Source organism: Hoplias malabaricus, chromosome 18 (assembly GCF_029633855.1).
Source record: "Hoplias malabaricus isolate fHopMal1 chromosome 18, fHopMal1.hap1, whole genome shotgun sequence".
NCBI lineage: Eukaryota > Metazoa > Chordata > Actinopteri > Characiformes > Erythrinidae > Hoplias > Hoplias malabaricus.
The window spans coordinates 7,604,893-7,623,356 of NC_089817.1; the positions used below are offsets into that span (position 1 = coordinate 7,604,893).

Here is an 18,464-nt window from a genome sequence, read left to right on the forward strand (position 1 = left end):
CGATTGTTTTATCAATTAAATAAAGTTTCAGTGCCAATAGCAACCCCTTGTGGTGAAAAGTCAGCCTGCTGGACATGTGAGAGTGAGTGACTTAGTTACAAGTCAGGTCACTGAAGTGCTTCATGTTTACAAAACAAACAATACACCTGTCAGAGATAGGTGCTGTTTGGTTCCTTAAATACGTTTACAAAACGTAATATTACAGACATAATAATAGAACTGCATTCATGTTCCATTTATTTGTATTATTTCCACTGTTGCTAGTTTTCAGAGCAAATGAACACTGTGTGAAAATATCTTTTTAATTTTAATTTTATTAGATGTCCTAAGGCTTTTGTGCAGTACCTCATTGATAGACTAAGTCCCAATGACAGCAGGTTCACAAACCCCTGTGCCCTCCAGGGCTGCCAAGCAGGAGTGTGAAGAGTTTGCGATTACTTTCCCTACCTTCACTCGACTGATCTGTTCTCTCCCACCCCCCCACCTCCCTCCGCTTCAGACGCCTCTTTTATCACTGCTGACATTCAAATCAGTGGCTGGAATACTGAGGAGCTGTGCCCTGGCGGTGCTGCATTTGGTCGGTCTCTCAATCGCACGCGGCCAGCCTCGGGCCCACGCAGCAGCCTCCCTCCCCCTGGCCCAGATTAGCTTCAAAAAATAGACAGAGATGGCAGAGATTGTGCCCTGCAAAAGTTTTGGCACACAGGACTGTCTGGAAATTCATTGTAGATAATTAATTGAATTTTCCAGCAAATGAGGCCATTCAGCTTTTATATTTAGATGCCAAACACCTCATGGAACTGTCTTGCAAGTCACACACACTGTCTGACGGTCTCTCACTCATGTATAGCAGGCTTAAAAGCCACCAGAAGGGGGCGCTGTACATGCTTCAAAATATTGTGCTTTGTATTAATTACATGGTGTCCTTTTTTTTAATACTTTATTGATGTATTTTTTTCTACAGGGACACCATGTTTAATGCATAAGCCTGGCAAGTTCTTTGTGAATGAATTCCTGGTAAAGTTACCCGCATGAACTTTTTGACTCCCTCCTCAGAGTGAACAGCCCTGTCGTCCACTTCGCATAATTAGAGCTCTTTACGTGCTTCTGCCTCAAAAGCAATTAAGAGAACAATGACATTCTGAGTGCTCTTTTGACCAGCTGTCACCTCATTTGAATGCAGTATGATGCAACGCCTTCTTGCCACCCCCCCCACCCCTCCCAGGACGCACTCTACGTGCAGTGATGTTTCATTTCAGACTTCTCAGTCCACCACAGGTGGTCCATCCTAATGTCTCTGAAAACAATAGCTTTAAAAGGCTTTTTTTTTTAATTCTCTCCAACTGTGATTCATATTCTTGAACAGCTCAGTCTCAGACTGGTGTAATCCTTCTGAAGTTCATCTGCTTTTAATGTAGCCGCTGACCACTGCTGAGCAGGCCTGAAAAAGCACCCAAAAAAAATGAGGTGAGTTGAGACATGACCCACTAGTAATGAGTCGTTTTCTTTTGCATGATCCTTCATTTTAAGAAATCCGCGTGAGCTCAGACGTTTTGGCGCGCAGCCTCAAAAAGCAGAATAAACACGGACAAACAACGAGCTGCTCAGTTCCAGATGTTTTTTTGGAATAAAGATCACAACTCATTGCCTGGGCCTTCACAGGAGAAGATGGTTTTCTCAAGTGTTATTTAATTTTTATTGGAGTGTATAAGTTTGATGAGCAAAGAACACATTTTTCTCCCAAATGATTTGCCGCTGCCTGATGTAATTTTGAAAAATAACATGACATGACAGTTTCTTTTCCTGCTTTATGTTTTCACTGTTGTTTGGTCTCCCTCACTGCTCTGGTTTCCTTTCACTTTGATGATGGGATTTCCGTCTCATTTTACTGCTCGCATGTTTTGAAAGATTACATCACGTGAAGAACAGCTCTGTAAAGTTCCCCTTTGCTCTGGCATTGGGTTTGACTCTGTGGCTTGGCCCTGTGATATGTGATATGAAAACTAGTTGTGGAAAACATCGTAGGCATTTGTTCATTTTGGCCTGACTGGCATTTTGTATGGTTTGATGTAACGTTGCCCTCTAGCAGAGAGACAGTTCCAAAATGGAACTATGTCAGAGTTGTGCAACAACATACATGCTTTTGTTCACTAATGATTAAGAGGAACTGAACAGTTTAAGTGGAATAGACAAGGGACTGTTGCAATAGTAGCGCCAGAGCAATAGTGGTGCGCAAAAATCAGAGACCACCATTCATTTGTTACTTTTCCAGGTAAATCTGAATATTTTTTAGAATATTTTGGGAAAATGCACTCCTAAAAGCCTGGTAGATCATGGAAATCAATACGGTAGGCCATAATTAAAACATACATTTGAGAGACAGGACATAATCAAACTGCACTCCAGTTTCATAACGAGAAGACAACACAGTGGGTTTGAAAAATGTGCAGCTCTCAGTAAGCTTTCACTGAGCATCTGAAATGAACAAAAATTATTCTCAGATCAGTGCACGGACTCCACATCTCCATAAATGTATTTAGAATGAATTAGACAATGCAACCAAATTCCAAAACTGACCTTCAGACGTATAGCAAACATATCCCTCCAAATGTTGAGCACATTTAAAATGGTGGACACTCTATTTACTGAAATATTTAGTGTTTAACTGCTGTTAGATTAATGCAAAATATTTAGTTTGTCTTTGTGTGTAATTTCCTGCTGAATATGATTTTTTTCTGATGCTGAGAAATAAATAATGTGTGCTTAATGGCCATTTTTCTGGAAATTAACTGATGATGGATGGTCTCTGACTTTTGCATGTGTATCTGGGCCTGTGGGGCAATTTAGATGTTTACACACAAACTCAGTACATTTAGGGACTTTGAAACTAACTCAAAGATTCAGTCCAGTGGGTCTGACTGCAACCTAGGGCTGCAAAATCTCTCAGGGCTGGAGATTAGAGTCTGCAGAAATTGCTAGAGAAAGGAAAAAGCTGTGGAGACTGTAACTCTGAATTAGTGGCTTTACAGAGCTGACCTGCCTGTTCCCATTAAACTCTCAGCCATTAGTTGGACCTGGAATGTCTTTCTGTTGCATCAGTTAATTTTCTGTTTTGGACAAGTTCATCACCTTTTGATTGGGCAGTGTTTTTTTTTTTTCTTCTAATTACAGCTATCTCTTCCATTTCCTGCTTCTGTGATACTGCTGGCTACTACTAAAATTTGCATACAGTAAAACATTCTTTCACTGTGCTGTAAATGAACCAAGTTAATTGTTTGCTTGAGGTTTTTTTTCATGATATAATTATATAATTGGATAATTATCATTAAGCTTCGCCTTATTACACCATAAAAACTTCAATTACACCTTAATAAAGAAATGTTACATAGAACCAACACCAATCACAGAAATGTTGGTATGTTGAAATTATTTAATTGCATAGCAACAAGTCTCCAAATTGAACATAGGACTGGACAATATCTCATTATTAATATGTCACAATATTAAATATTTCAATAACAGTATGTTTTTTATACTAGTTTTCAATATTTCAATATAAATTTACAGTACGTAAGATATTAGATATTATATTTGTGTGATGGTGATTGTCACATGCCACAGATCCATGTATTTCATATCATTGCAGATGTTCGATCACATGGCCTTGTTCCCCAAGCCTACTGACCTTCCAAAAGTCTGAAGGCTTTTGCATTTTCATTTGTAACAGAAACTGCCTGGTCAGAATTGGTTGGTCCACTCATTAAACTGGACCATCTTCCTAATTATCATTCTAAGAATGACCATTTTTCTAAATGTCATTTGTTCCAAAATAGCAATATTTTCCCCTCACACTCGTTTTTTATTTATCTTTGTATGTGTGGTGTAGTCATTATTCAGATAGCCTTGAAAACAGATGGTGAGTTTACAGTGGTGCTTAACTTTTAATGAATAACACCCCCCCCCCCCTATGTGGCCAGCCTATCTCCTCATGTCTAGCTGCTATCGACAGCTTGGAGGAGTTGGCTCACTACAGTTGAAAAGAGATTAAACAGGAACTTTTACTAGCATTCCACATTCCAAATGTAGGGGTGAAGAAAGCTGGGCATTCTTTCTGAAAATCTGTTAAAGTATGACCAGGACAATCAAGTGCAATTCCATTTTATTGGGCATTAAACTTGATCTCTAATGAGAGAAGCCAAAAGGCCTAAACATGGCAGGTGCATTGGAATCAGCGTTGGAAAAGAGCCGGGGGGTGTTTCGGAATAACCGCATGGTTCTCGTTGGCTCTTTGCTTTCGTTCAGTCTGCCTTGAAAACAATATCGCACTGGGTAATGTTGCATGTTGATTTATTACTCACCTTAGAAGATAATAACCATTGACTTAAATGGCTCCTTGTCACTGCAAATGAAGCCTGGAATTGCTACTGCTTGAGCTCGACTCATTCTGCAAAGACTTTGCACTAATGTGCTATCGAGGCTTTACCTCATTTAAAGTCTGTTGAGCCTGTGAAAACTAGAGCTTAGTGCTGTTGTGTTGTCCGTATTGCTATTTTTTCAATAATTGAACGAAATGAACCTGTAAAATATGCAGCATAATATATCACACAAAAGCAGTGCTTTGGCTAAAGAGCTTTGGTCATTTAGAAAAGAATACTTTTCATATTTGGTGGCTGAAATGTAGGAATGCACTCTGAATGCACCATGCACCAGTCTTGATTTGAAAATGACTCACTGTGGACAGTCAGCTTTTTGTTGATGATGCGATGTCCTTAAATCTTCAAGAGTTCCTGCTCTGCTTTGCTGTTGGAAAAAGAGTTTTTAATGGAATGCACACACAAATTGAACTTTGCATTGTGTTAAACTGATGGTAAACAGACCAATAGAAATGGTGTGGGAGTGGAGAGGGTGATATGGTTCAGACTGTAAATTTTATTTCCTTTTTTTGTCTTGTGGAGTTTACAATTAAAATTTTCATGATGGTTACTCATGTTACAAAATATTGACCTTTTGGTTATGCTCTGATATTTATAGCTAGGATTATTTTGTCCAAAATGATTTTTTGGGACTTCATGAAAGCTCTGATTCTTGAAAAAGTCAATGAAACTCATCTGAATCAATGATTTCACCCAATAGTGTGCAGCCGTGTTATGAAATAGAATGTATTCCTGGTTCTACAAAAAAAACACTGATTTCATAAACGAGATCTGCATCTGCACTGATCTGGACTGGAAACTCCATGCTGTACGATTAAAAAAACAAACAAAACAAAAGTTTAAGTGTAAAAGCTTTAAAAAAAAAAAAAAAAAAAATCTGTGAACATGACACTCAGGAAGTCTTTGCTGAGTGAGCTCTGTCCAAGTTCCTGTACTTTTGAGTTCATCTCTGCTTTAGTAGCAGGGCCTGAGATGGCGATCCTTTGATGGAAGCTCTTGAGACAGTTGTGCTGCTGATACGGAGGAGAAAAGAGATTCTCTCAATCACAAAGCACACAGATTCTCCCTCTGGCACTGGGTACATTTGGAGGTGCATCAAATGTTCCACTTCCACATTCTCTTGAGCTATCCTTGTGTTAGAGTTACTGATGCACTCCCAGATACAGATACAGTGTAAGATACCAACACTGACTTAATAAATAAGTAATAAGCCTCTAAACTTGCCTAAACACATATCTGAAGATTTTATTCAATTAAATAAGGCGTGAATTAGTTTTAATCACTTCATTTGTTATGTTAAATGTAGGGGTTTGGTCCTGTAGAGTGCTGATTTGAACAAAACGATAGAAATCCAGATTTGATGGATGCAGGTAATGAATTTGTACAGTCTTAAATCTACAGAACGATCTCCTGAATCATGAATGACTTGTGTTTGTTGGCTTTTTTAAGCGTAAATTTAAAATTATTGAGTTAGATGTTCATCTGACGTGTCCGGTAGAAGTGCATTTATGCTTAGTGCTGGTATTGGATTGGTTCTCTGCATCGGTTGATACCCTCAAGTGTAGAGATCAGGTTTGTTGTTGAGAGAAAGAGAGAAAAATGGATTGTTGCGTCCTTTTCTGGAAATGTGGATTAACTCTAGTCAATGAAAAGAGAAAGTAAAGCCCAAGTCAGTATCCGTTTCTTTACTTAAATCTTCACTGTGAGGCAGAAGATGGAAGAGATGCTATCTCCAAAAGTGCTTATTAACTCTAACGGTCATGCAGGATAATTGGGATTTCCTTGCTCCCCGGTTTGTCTCTTTCTCCATTTGCATATGTGAACGCAAAGCTTTGCTGTGGCTGCAGTTTTTTTTATGACTGGATAGGAGAGGAGGCATATCATTATTTGTTATCGTGGTGGGGTGGGGGTGCAGTGCACAGGGTCTTATCTGTTTGTTAAATGTGATAGATTAGTGAGGCTAGCTACACTGGCTCAATAGCTCTCTCTGCTGCTCTTATTTTCCTCTAGGTTTGGGCTAGCAGCTTCCTGCCTAATGAACCGGCCATGGCTGAACGCTGTCAGAGAGAGTATTTACAGAAGCATGGAGAGCCCATGATGCTTCAGTATGCTCGCATGGAGGCCCAGGCTCAGGTAACAACCCACCACACATCCATATTCAACCAATGTTTAGACTGAAAAACAAAAAAAGATGTTCTAACGATGCTTCATAGTTGGCTGCTCCATTTATTCCAAGTATGTATGTATCTTTACACTTATATAGCGCCTTTCTAGACACCCAAGGATGCTTTACAATCCACACTGCTCAGAACACTTAATCCACACACTGGTGAGGAACGACCGTCCACCTGGAGGACTGCATCGGGCACTAGGGCTTCACCCAGGACAGAGTGCCAATCCATATCTGAGTACACACACATACAGACATTCATCCACATACACACTCATTCACTCACACAGCAGGACAGTTATTAGACAGAAGCCAATTCACCTACCCTCCATGTTTTTGGACTGTGGGAGGAAACCGGAGACCCCGGAGGAAACCCACGCAGACACAGGGAGAACATGGAAACTCCACCCAGATAGGACTTGAACCCAAGATCCCAGCGCTGGGAGGCGAACGTGCTCACCACTAAACCACCGTGCCACCCAAATGGGGTTTATCCATATCTGGGAAAACTACCCCTAGAATTTAACCTCATCTCGCCCAATGTCTCTGCTGTAAAGCATTTAGAAACCTTGTCTTTGTTGCCTTTAACGTTTCTTAAAAGTGCTTCCCAGGTAGTTGTGAAGTGTGCATGTCCATGTTGGACATAATACAATGGATCAGCAAGTGACACTGGGGCTTTCTGTGCTGTTTTAATGTTTGGATGCAGTCTCATCATGTGCTTTACCATATGAAATATGTCACCAGATAATTCACATGAAGCAGTATCACAGATAAACACCACATTTCATAACAGAACAATCACTTGTCTTGCATCAGCGTGAAAGGGTTAAGCTGGTGAGATAAACCTATGCCTATGTCTTGTCAGAGTGAGTTAATGCTGCAGGTCTACAAGGTACAAGAAGATTGGAAATATCCATCAAAGAGATTACATGCTGAATGATGACATTCCTTCATGTCCTGTTCATCTTAATGTAGTCCGAATAATGTGCTTTTTTTTTGTTTTATTTTATTCAGCACATTACAACCAAGGGCAGGAAACTACAGGATGTGTGTAAAATTCTACCCGTTGTTTGTAATGTGCTGAATAAAATAATAATAAAAATATATTATTAGCATTATTCTGGCTGCTTTGTGTAAATGTATTTGTATTTTGTATTTTGCTTTGTCATTTGTAAACAGCGCTATACAAATACATTTGATTTGAATTTTACTTCCACAATAAATGTAAGTGGAACAGTTCCGATGCAGGGGGGACTCGAGGTAGTGTCGCTGCAGTACAGCTCCAGGTTCCCGGGGTCCTCGGTTCAATCCACACCTTGGGTCACTGTCTGTGAGGTGTTGGGTGTGTTCCGCCATTACTGCATGGCAACCCGAAATACATGTTGGCAGATGGATTGGCTGTGTGAAATTGCCTGCAGGTGTGAATGTGAGTGACTGGGTGAGTGTGAGAAACTTTCCACATGTGTAAGTGGGAGATGAGTAATTCATACTCCATGCTTGTTTCAGATTTGAAAAAATATTAAATATTAAAAAGGTTTTTTTTTTTTTACCGGAGGCTCACAGCCATTTTGAAAAGACATGAATTAAATGATGGTGGTCCTCTGACTTTATTTAACACATACAAATATAGGTTTTAAGGCGGCACGGTGGTGCAGCAGGGAGTGTCGCAGTCATGCAGCTCCAGGGACCTGGAGGTTGTGGGTTTGATTCCCGCTTCAGGTGACTGTCTATGAGGAGTTGGTGTGTTCTCCCTGTGTCTGCGTGGGTTACCTCCGGGTGACTGTCTGTGAGGAGTGTGGTGTGTTCTCCCCGTGTCCGCGTGGGTTTCCTCCGGGTGCTCCGGTTTCCTCCCACAGTCCAAAAACACACGTTGGTAGGTGGATTGACGACTCAAATGTGTCCGTAAGTGTGAGTGTGTGAGTGAATGTGTGTTGCCCTGTGAAGAACTGGTGCCCCCTCCAGGGTGTATTCCTTCCTTGCATTGGGCATGATTCCAGGTAGGCTCTGGATCCAGGCAACATCGCGACCCTGAACTAGATCAGGGTTATAGATAATGAATGAATGAAATATACGTTTTATGTTGAGTCTTTTGTGGAGTTTGAAAACTAGGACCAAATAGCATAGGATTGTCTTTACACAAGGACATATATTTGTTTGGGTGCAACAAAGTAAAATTACTACCATTTTGGATTAAAATGCACAAAAGAATTGTGGCTCATATGTATGTTTCAGTTTTAACAATCATACTTCCTTGTGAATGTGTAGCATAATCTCTTCTGATCAGCACTTCTACTCCAAGATTAGTATTATTATGATGCTTTATACCGACCCAGATTTGACATCTTTATTCATCATCTGCCATAAGCAGTCTCACAATGTTTGGCTTCTCGCCTCCGCCGCATTCTACTAAAGACTGGGCAGCATTAGCATCTGTGGCTGAGCTGGTGATAATGTGATGCTAATGTTTGCTAGACACTCACCTGGCTCCTGATCAAGGTAATGCATTTCTGCTGCTCCTGCTGACGGTCTGCAGCATCAGCGGCGAGGAGGCTGACTCCGCTTCACTCGCTGCTTTGCACAATCTGCTAGTCAAGCATGGGAATCAACAGGAAAAACCCAGTGATTAGCATAATGGCAGAGAAATTACTTCTGGCTCAGTTAAATCGCTTGGAAAAGAGAGGAAAATCAGAGACAAACACTGCATCAAGATGTAAAAGGCAGGTTGGACTATGAAATATGCGGGTACATGGCGTCTGTAGGACAACACGCAAATGAGTGGTTTGTTGTGTAGGAGTGTTGTCTCAAACGGGAAAGTCACAGCTTTGGCAGAACAGCAGGTGGGGCATTGTGTAGGATTGTGTCCAGATATTGTGTCTGTTATCTACTACATAATGGTAGTTGTAATTGAGGTTCAGGGGTTAATTTTCAGAGTGGAGATTCAAAGACATACAGTGCCTCTTATTACAAAAAAACTAATCTTGCAGGAATCCTCTTTTTTAATTAAAGATCTTTCAAGGCGAGTGTGGTGTTATATATTTTTATTCTTATTCCTCTTCTTTCAACACATTTTTGCATTAATACTTGGCTCACAACCTCCATTCACACAACATTTTTAAATAACCCCACCAACAATATCTAGTTAAAAGGTTGTCTTCTTAATTCGTTCTTTCTTGGTCATCTTTTTTGTACTAGCTTCTTCCTGCTTTATATATTTTTTTTCCCTTCCATTGTCTTTAGTTTGTTTGATTCTTCCTTACGTTATTTTTCTTCTTTATTGTTGAAACTTTTAGAACTACAAATCTAGTGCGCTGTGTTGTCTTGAATTAGCTTAAACGCTCCAGACAAAGCTGACAAGGTAACATCATTTACACCGTGAATAGGTCAGTGGGATGTGTTGTTTCTACACAAGAAGACATAGCATGAGTGAAGTAAGCAGTCAGTGCCATGGCTGAGCATTTGTGCTCTGAAAGAGCAGTGGTCCTCAAACTGACGGATTTAGACAGCCTGGGTTTCTTATGTCACAAACCTCAGGAATGAATTCCATCAGTTTCACTGATCTGCACAGGGATTCATTGCATTGTCATAGATCTGCGTTTAGTGAGTGAGGCTGAAGGTGTTAAAAAATAAGGTGCTACAGATATAGAATATACACTTTTGGTTCCATTAAGAATTATTATTGATAATTAACTTTTAAATTGGTAAAGAATTTTTACATTAAGTTAAGTTTCTTTAAACTTTTAAAAGGTTCTTCCTACTCACACATCTCTTTAACAAACACGGTTCATCACGGAACCAACACTGGTCCTAGTATGTCATGGCTTAAAGAACCGTTTTTAGCACCAGTATTTTTAAGAGTGTATATCCAGACCACTTATAAGGGATTAGAGATTTTATTTCTTGATGTAACTTTGCACTTTCCGTGACCCTGAACTGGATAAGCAGTTACAGGTAATGAATTAATGAATGAATAAATGATGGACTGGTCCAGAGTGTGTTCTTGGCTCGCACCCAGTGATTCCAGGTAGTCTCCAACGTGAACTGGATAAGTGTTTACAGAATTTGAATGAATGAATGAAACGAGAAGCTTTTAGCTGTTTAATCTATGACTGGAGGAGGACATTCAGCTTTTTTGACATTAGATCGTTGTGTTGTCTTGGGGGAAAACAAAAGTTGCCTAATCCCGAAGTGTGCTCTGTATGGCTACTAAAGTTTCTCGATGTTTTGATTGTGATGTGTCTGAGCAAATCTTGTGACGTCAAATTAGTGGATGCCAGAATCAATCTGACAACCACTAATCATGGTTAAATATGGGGTGTCACAGTTTTGACAAGTCTGTTTCTGGCTGCTCTTGTGAGTATTGGACTAGAGCGTTTTTGAGCTTGGGCAGTGTTCTCATATTACACATGTGGAAAGTCCTGTGATTCATTAGAACACTCGTTTCCTGAGTGTTTTTTACCGTGACATGGTGAGTGGGCAATATTGCTCTGATGATTAACAAACAACATTCTGCAGCGCTGCTGTCTGTTTAGATCTCTTTACTCTCTCATTTTTGTTCTCTTACTATGTCTACTCGGGTGTGTGACCACTTTTGTATTCTTTCAGATATTTCCAAACTGTTTGCTCTGTCACTCAAGCATTGTATCTTCTTCTTAGGCCATCTGCACACTTACTTTTATCTGCATTATGTTGCAACTGCGGTGGAGTGCTTAGAAATTCCAGCTGCTGGAGTTAAAGCTGAAGCGTGGTTCAGTGTGAACTGGCTTCAAAGTTTTCCAGCTGTTCTAAATAGTACAGACCAATCAGAACGTGTTTCCAAACAAAGGTCACCTGTACTTCCAGGTGGTTAATGATCAAACAGCCTTTGTTTGAAGCCGCCCCTTTTTTAGCAAACTGTAATTTCAAATACACCTTAATATTAGGGGTGTATTGGTGCACAAAGTCATGGTTCAGGGAGAGAGCTTGGGGAGAAGACCAACAGTACCATTGCAGGAAGGAGTAGCAGTTGCTTTAGAGAGGAAGAGGATGAAGTCCTCTGATCTTGCTGCTGAGTGTGAGTAGGCTGGGTGGAGAACCACCATCTGCCCGGTGGAAGTAGGATGCTGCGGCTTTGCTGCATCAGCTGTTCGCCTCCTGAGGGATGTGCGGGTAACAGGTGCAGACCAACAGAAGGCCATCAAAGACCTGGTGGAAGAAGCTGAGAAGAGCAGCTTTTGGCTGTGGTTAAGGTATACGTGTTGGGGGGGGATTAACAGCTAAGCCAAGGTCAGGTTGCAGGGGCTGGGAGGGTGACGTCTCTGTCGCTGCTTCACCACCAGATGACGTTCTGAGTTTGAAACATTGGGGATCCGTGGAAAGGAGCTCGGGACAGGAAGGTTTCAGGTTTGATCCCCAGGACAAAATGGGGGTGGAAGGAGTGAAGGAACAGTGTGTTGTTCTTGTGAGTTCACAGCTGAAGTGCCCTTGATCAAGGCGCCTAAACCTTGACTGCTTCCTGGACATGGGGATGACAGCCCAACTCTGTGTGTGTATTCACTGCCATTGAGGAGTTTGTTGTACTGCTGTGCAATGACAATAAATGCGCCTCTAACTTTTCATAATAATCTTTGTATCAAAGTGTGGATCTTTTTGCAGTTAATTTGACTTTAATTTAAAGAAGAGTCTGTTATTGTGCTGCACAAGCCGGGACTGATGTGTTAAAACTAGCTTTATCTTTGGCTCTGTTTTGGATGGGATATCTGGTTCAGAGGGACTCGGGGAAAATGGAGATGAGTCATTTTATATGCGCCCTGGAGCTTCCCCTGACCTGGGAGTTCCTATTACTGCTGAGGCCTGAGCCGCTGTAGCTGTCTGGCTTCGTTTAGTCTCTCATGTCTGGGCAGCAGGGGGTCAGGGAGAATGTGCTGACCAGCTGGAGGTGTCTATGCCCAGGCCTTACATCCTCAAACCAGGGTGAGTCTTCCTTACACATATTTGACTCGTACATGCAATGCATAAAATCTCGAGGGTAATGAGAGGATTCTTAATGAATGCTTATTAAAATAAACCTTTTTTTTCAGTATAATCAGTCTATTAATTCATTTCAGCATTTTACACCTATCAGAGCACCACCTCTTTCTCATTCCTTAAAGACATTTTGGATGGTCTCCATGTAGGTCGTTCTGGTAGTCCCACCAGGAGATGGACACCGTCCATTCTGTCACTGTGAGTGTGGCTCGTTTCCCTGCTCTCCCGCAAGTGTCTCTTTCACACGCTCTCCTAGCGACAGACCTTTTGCCTGGCCACAATCTGGCTGTCCTTCTTTTGGCCCAAATGTGCACTTTTCCATTGAGAGGAGACCAGCCTGTCATTGCTGTCCATCTGCAGACCTGCGGAGAGACTTTGGCTCTCCTCTGTCTGTGACCCAACTATAATTGCCACCAGGGTTTGAGAGATCAGCCTGCATCACTGAGGGGTGGTGATGTGATGATTAGTGCAGGCTCTGTTTTGTAGATTCCCAGTCACAGCATACGCTCAATGCAAAAGGCTTCATTAGTTAACATGGTGTTTACAGGCTTTGTGTGAATACCTGAATGTGGCTGTTTTGGTTGATTCTGTGCTGAAGATGTTTTACCACCTTTCTCTCATAGTCTGCATTCAGTCTTTCAGCAGTTTCTGCTACAGTACCTCTTCTGTGGGGTCAGTCAACACAATCATTCACCACATTAGTGGGCCACTGTTGGTAGATACTTATCTCTGCCTTCTGGAAACATCCAACAAGATCTGCCACTTTGGTGGTACTCTGACCAAAACATTATGGCCATCACAAATTGGCTCTTGTCAAAGTCAAAAAGTGAACAGTTTCATCATATTGCCTCCTGGTTTTCGTTTGTTTGACTGTAACCTTAGTAACTCGGCATGGTTTTAAGCACGTCACTTTTGGAAGCGCTTAATTAAATTTATTTTATTGTACGGCAGCTGGTAGTGTCGCTGTCACACAGCCCCTGGGACCCAGAGTTGGGGGGTTGAGGTCCGCTCTGGGTGACTGTGAGGAGTTTGGTGTGTTCTCTCTGTGTCCGAGTGCGTTTTCTCCAGATGACTGTCTGTGAGGAGTGTGGTGTGTTCTCCCTGTGTCTGCGTGGGTTTCCTCCGGGGGACTGTCTGTGAGGAGTTGGTGTGTTCTCCCTGTGTCTGCGTGGGTTTCCTCCCACGGTCCAAAACACATGTTGGTAGGTGGATTGGCGACTCAAAAGCATCCATATGTCTGAGTGAATTTGTGAGTGCTTGTGTTGCACTGTGAAGGACTGGCGCCCCCTCCAGGGTACATCCAGTGATTCCGGGTAACCTCCGGACCCACCGTGACCCTGTGACCCTGAACTGGATAAGGGTTACAGATCAATGAATGTATTTTGCACATTTCTGTCATACTTGTTGGCATAACAAGTGTGAAATAACTCAATAAAGCTGACTCGTGATGCTGACGAATGACAAAGTGAATGGATAGGTCCCATGGATCGACATATTTATCTGATACCTGTTCTAGCCTATTTTATTATCAAGGCTGGTATTGAACTGGTGCATCATCAGTTTTAATGTTATGGTTGATTGCCGTGTGTTTAATAATTCTAAACTGTTTAATGAGACTAAGCTCTTGTTTACAATTTTATCCATTTCAATGAGAAATACTGTGTTCTAAATCCCACTTAAAAGAGCAAGAGACTGATTTAATGCTTGCAAAATGTGGACAACAAACATGTCATGGCACATTAAGTAAACTGAGGATAAATGCCAATTGTGTCAATTGGATGTTTGTTAATGAACTTTTCCCACTGTTAACAGTAAACTGTGAGAGTTCAATTTAAGTTGAAAGTCTTGGTTCTTCTGACATCACTTTATTTAGCATCGTTGCCTGAGAGGGATTTCTCCACACTGACTGCTGCACCAGTGTGAAGAGCCAAAGCAGGCAGATCTTCTTAGCCATTCTAGTGCTCGTCAGATTTCTCTTCTGCCGGTCTTGGCTAGCCTTCAAGCATAAAGGAAGGAGAAGAGCCCCTCTAGGAAAGGCTTCTTTGTGTTTTGCTTGCAGTGTCTCTGTTGCGAATGGACAGACTTCTCCGCAAACCATTTCTGACAGCGCATGGTGAGTGGTGAGGGGTGAAAGACAGGGTCATGCTGTGGCCCACTGCAGCCCATTGTGCCTCCTTCAGCGTGGGAACCAAAGCGATCTGTCACTAGTCATGAAAGAGAGGTGGCTGAAACAGACTGCCCCCCAAATTTTTATTATTTTTTTTTTTGCTGTTAATAATACTGGCTTTACTGGGGATGTTCCAGGGCAAATGACCATGAATGAACTAACGGCGTCCATGGAGAAAAATAATTGCCAGATGACCCGATTGGAGATGGTCTTAAAGTTCATAAATTGCTTAAAGATTTGGGAGGGACTGAATGTATTTTTCCCCTTGTTCTTTCTTTCTCATGCTGGACTATTGTACAGTATTTTCCATGATAAAGAGCTCTCTTGTGAAAAGGAGAGCTGTCCGTCATCCTCCGCTGGGTCAGTTAGGCACGCACTGTAGCATGCACACTATTAAGACTGATTTATTATACAGCAACATATAGAAACAACAGATCAAAGCCAAGTACATTTATCTTCAGCACATTATTAGATTTCTCTGGCTTTCCTCTGGCCTGGGATATATTAACAACTAACATATTGTCTTTTGCAAGCATGCCCTAGAGGGAGGGAAAATGTGACAAGATTTCCATGTTGCAGCATCCCTGGAGCAGCTTGGGGTTAAGTGCCTTATTCAGGGGCACAACAGCAGTGTGGATGTGAAGACAGTGAGGTTAGAACCTATGGCCTTGTGGCTTGAAGCCAGCCTGAGTAGCTGCAGACACGGCCTGCAAATTATATCGTTGGCTTGTGTGAACACACCTGCGTAAAATAAAGCCGTTCACATGTTTCTGTTTATACAAGAGACTAATGAAGTCAAAATAATGAGCTAGCACTAATTCAAATTTTTGTCTATTTCCTTTTCTGAGTAATAATCTCTTACACATACACATACTTTTATACCCATAGTGTTAGACTGTATTTACTTCCCACCTTCTTTATGGAAGTGTGTTGTCTTCCTGTTCAGAATTAAGACGTAATGTCATTTGAAATAAATTATGGGGGATTTTCTTGACTTTAGCACTGCAACATGTTAAATGTGAATGTTAACCCTTTAAAAAAGCCCATACAGTGGAACCTCTACTAACGAACGCCTATATTAACGCACTTTCCAAGATACGAACCGGGCATTTGAATATTTTTTGCCTCCACCAACGAACCATGATTCTAGAAACGAACCCGAGCCTCCGCCGAGCCGGCGGCTGGAAATGGCCACTGACCCCAATAGGCGAGTCTCCCAGCGCCCAGACTTGAGTGAGCTTTTAAGATTAGCAAATTGTAGCTTTAGCAATTTAGCATTAGTGTAAATAGCAGACATCGAAATTCGTGCTAAGTTAAGCCGTATCTACGCTTCATCTCCCCACATTCACCCGCCTACTCTCCATTACTCCACCCACCCCCCACGTCATACAGCCAGTGCCTGTGTTACTCCTCCAGCCAGTCGTCACGTCTTCAAGGTAGCGATGTGTAAGCACTTAAACCTTTATTATTTATTTTTTACAGTTACCACTGTCTTTTCTTTTTTCTTTTTAGTAATGCTACATGTATTTTTTTACTAATTTGAGAGTGTTGTAAACATATATCAGTGCAAAAAGGGTAAGATTGGGGGGGCTGGAACGCATTAATTGCTTTTCCATTATTTTAAATGGGGAAAATTGACTCGAGAAACGAACTTTTCTGAAACGAATCAAGTTCGTAAGTAGAGGATCCACTGTATGTGTATTTAAGTTCTGTATTACAACATTGTCCTAAAATGTTTTTTTCCTACACTCAAGCCAAAGAAAAAATACTTTTAGGAATCTTGCTTCAAACCTAGTACTATATGATACATGAGCCTATATTCAATGTAGATTGTTCTGAACAGTCCAGGTGTCTCTAGCTTTTTGAGCCAGGCATACTTTGACAGTTTCACAGATAAGTTCCTCTCAGAGTCTGAAACTGAACTTTTAACCGTTTGACGAGCCACTCATTGAGTGACCCGGGTCCAATTTTATCTGCTACATTGACATATTTCTCATCAGAAGCCGTCGTGGAGGTATAAATAGCAGCTCACTGAAAAGAGGAGTAAGAGGAAAAGTTAGGCGAAAGTGCACTAGCTCTACTTTCTTCATTCCTTTTTGGAGAGTGAGACTTCCTTGATTTGGAATATCTCCTGACAGCCCATGCGTACTGAAGCATGAGTGTGAACAACACAAAAGAGGACAGGACAGAACGCGAGAAGCGCTGCAGGGTGACGGCAGGTTAATGAACATTTTAATATCACTGATAGAAGATGGTCTGAGAGTGACCCCTGTTTTAAACTCAGAAAATGAGGAATTTCTTCTTCCTTCTATTATCTGTCCCACAGTTCTGAAGGAATCTGTACAATTTCACCTCCAGTGCTCCATGGAGAGCACAAATAAGTAATAACCGTGCCACTTGTTTGTTCCGTATGCCCTGTAATTCAAGGCAGGCTGGGAAAAGTGAAGGAAGAAAATGCCCTTTATTGCTCAGCTAAGTAATGGAAACGGTTCCATTAGTAAAGGGAATATCTTTGTTGACTTTTTATTGTGGAGATTGTGTCACATTCCTGTCTTTATTGTGTTCGCAGTGCAACCACAGGCGACAGTTTAATGTGAAATATCTCCATCTGTGTGAGTTAAAGCTGAGTGGATCGAGGGAGGAACAAAACATTGTAAAATCATTTTTGCCTTTGACCTTGATCTACTTTGTGCTTTCACTTGCAGCGAATAACACCAGATTTGTGTTGGGCTTAAGAAAACGAGTCCACGGTTAAAAAGGCCATTTCTTTGGGAGTTTTTTTGAATGAAACTTAATAACACGGGGCTTTGAGACCCTGCCATTATTGGAATTAAAACAGCTTGTAGCTGTGTGCAGCGCTGGGTAACAAAGATCATTACGTTTATCGTAAACAACGGCCCAGAATGAATATATTCTCATATTTCTACCCTGTTCAGTGAGTAAGGAAACCGTAAGCCTGCTAAAGTTTGTTTTCATTGCTGCTTGTGTAAATGCTAGCGTCCGTTTTAAGGTGACTCCTTTGGGAAAAGCGTGTTTGGAAGACACAACTCTAACTGGTTGGTTTGAGACTGGAGGGCTGAAAGAATCAGTTGCAATTGCGTGCACAAAAGTAGGGAGTGGATAAATACAGACAGATTTGATTTTGTACTTGGTGCTGAAGACTTTTGTCTGAAATAGACGTTTCCTGCTTTGTTTTCTGACACTGAAAAACGAATAACATGCACGTAATAGCCATTATGACTGGAAATGGAAGGAGCAAAATGATGATCTGACTTCTCCCTAGTGTGGTATTGTGACTTTATACGGATGTGGACATTGTCATTGATCTATCCGTGCTTATTACTTTCACGAACAAAAGGACACACAAACTATGGTCGCAGCATGGACGCTGAATGAAAATGATTTGTGCCACGTTAGCGCCGGCGTCTTCCATGTGCAATTATGTTATTGCACAGCTTTGTATCGACGTGTCAGATACTCACAATGAGAACAGAACTGCGTGCGGATGACACTTTTAGTGCCTAATCAGATTGATTATGATCCATTAGTGTGTTCGCAGCAGTTAGCCGCGTGGCGCACCGAGTCTTCGCAAGCTGTCTGTGGAATATTAACTCAGCAATGTGTTGAGGTAATAGGTCACAGCAGGAGTTTAGCACCATGAGCTTGTTAACATTGCTGTTTTCCTTGCATT

General features: G+C 41.4%; 1 protein-coding gene across 6 annotated transcripts in view; it reads left to right on the top strand.

Annotated features, from left to right (window-relative positions):
- Positions 1–18,464, top strand: part of galt (galactose-1-phosphate uridylyltransferase) — a 159,672-nt gene that overhangs the window by 21,014 nt on the left and 120,194 nt on the right. For all 6 annotated transcript variants that reach the window (XM_066650845.1, XM_066650844.1, XM_066650843.1 and 3 more), the window contains one exon: positions 6,444–6,566. In XM_066650845.1, the coding sequence (XP_066506942.1) occupies positions 6,444–6,566 (123 nt within the window). The remainder of the gene's footprint in view (positions 1–6,443; positions 6,567–18,464) is intronic.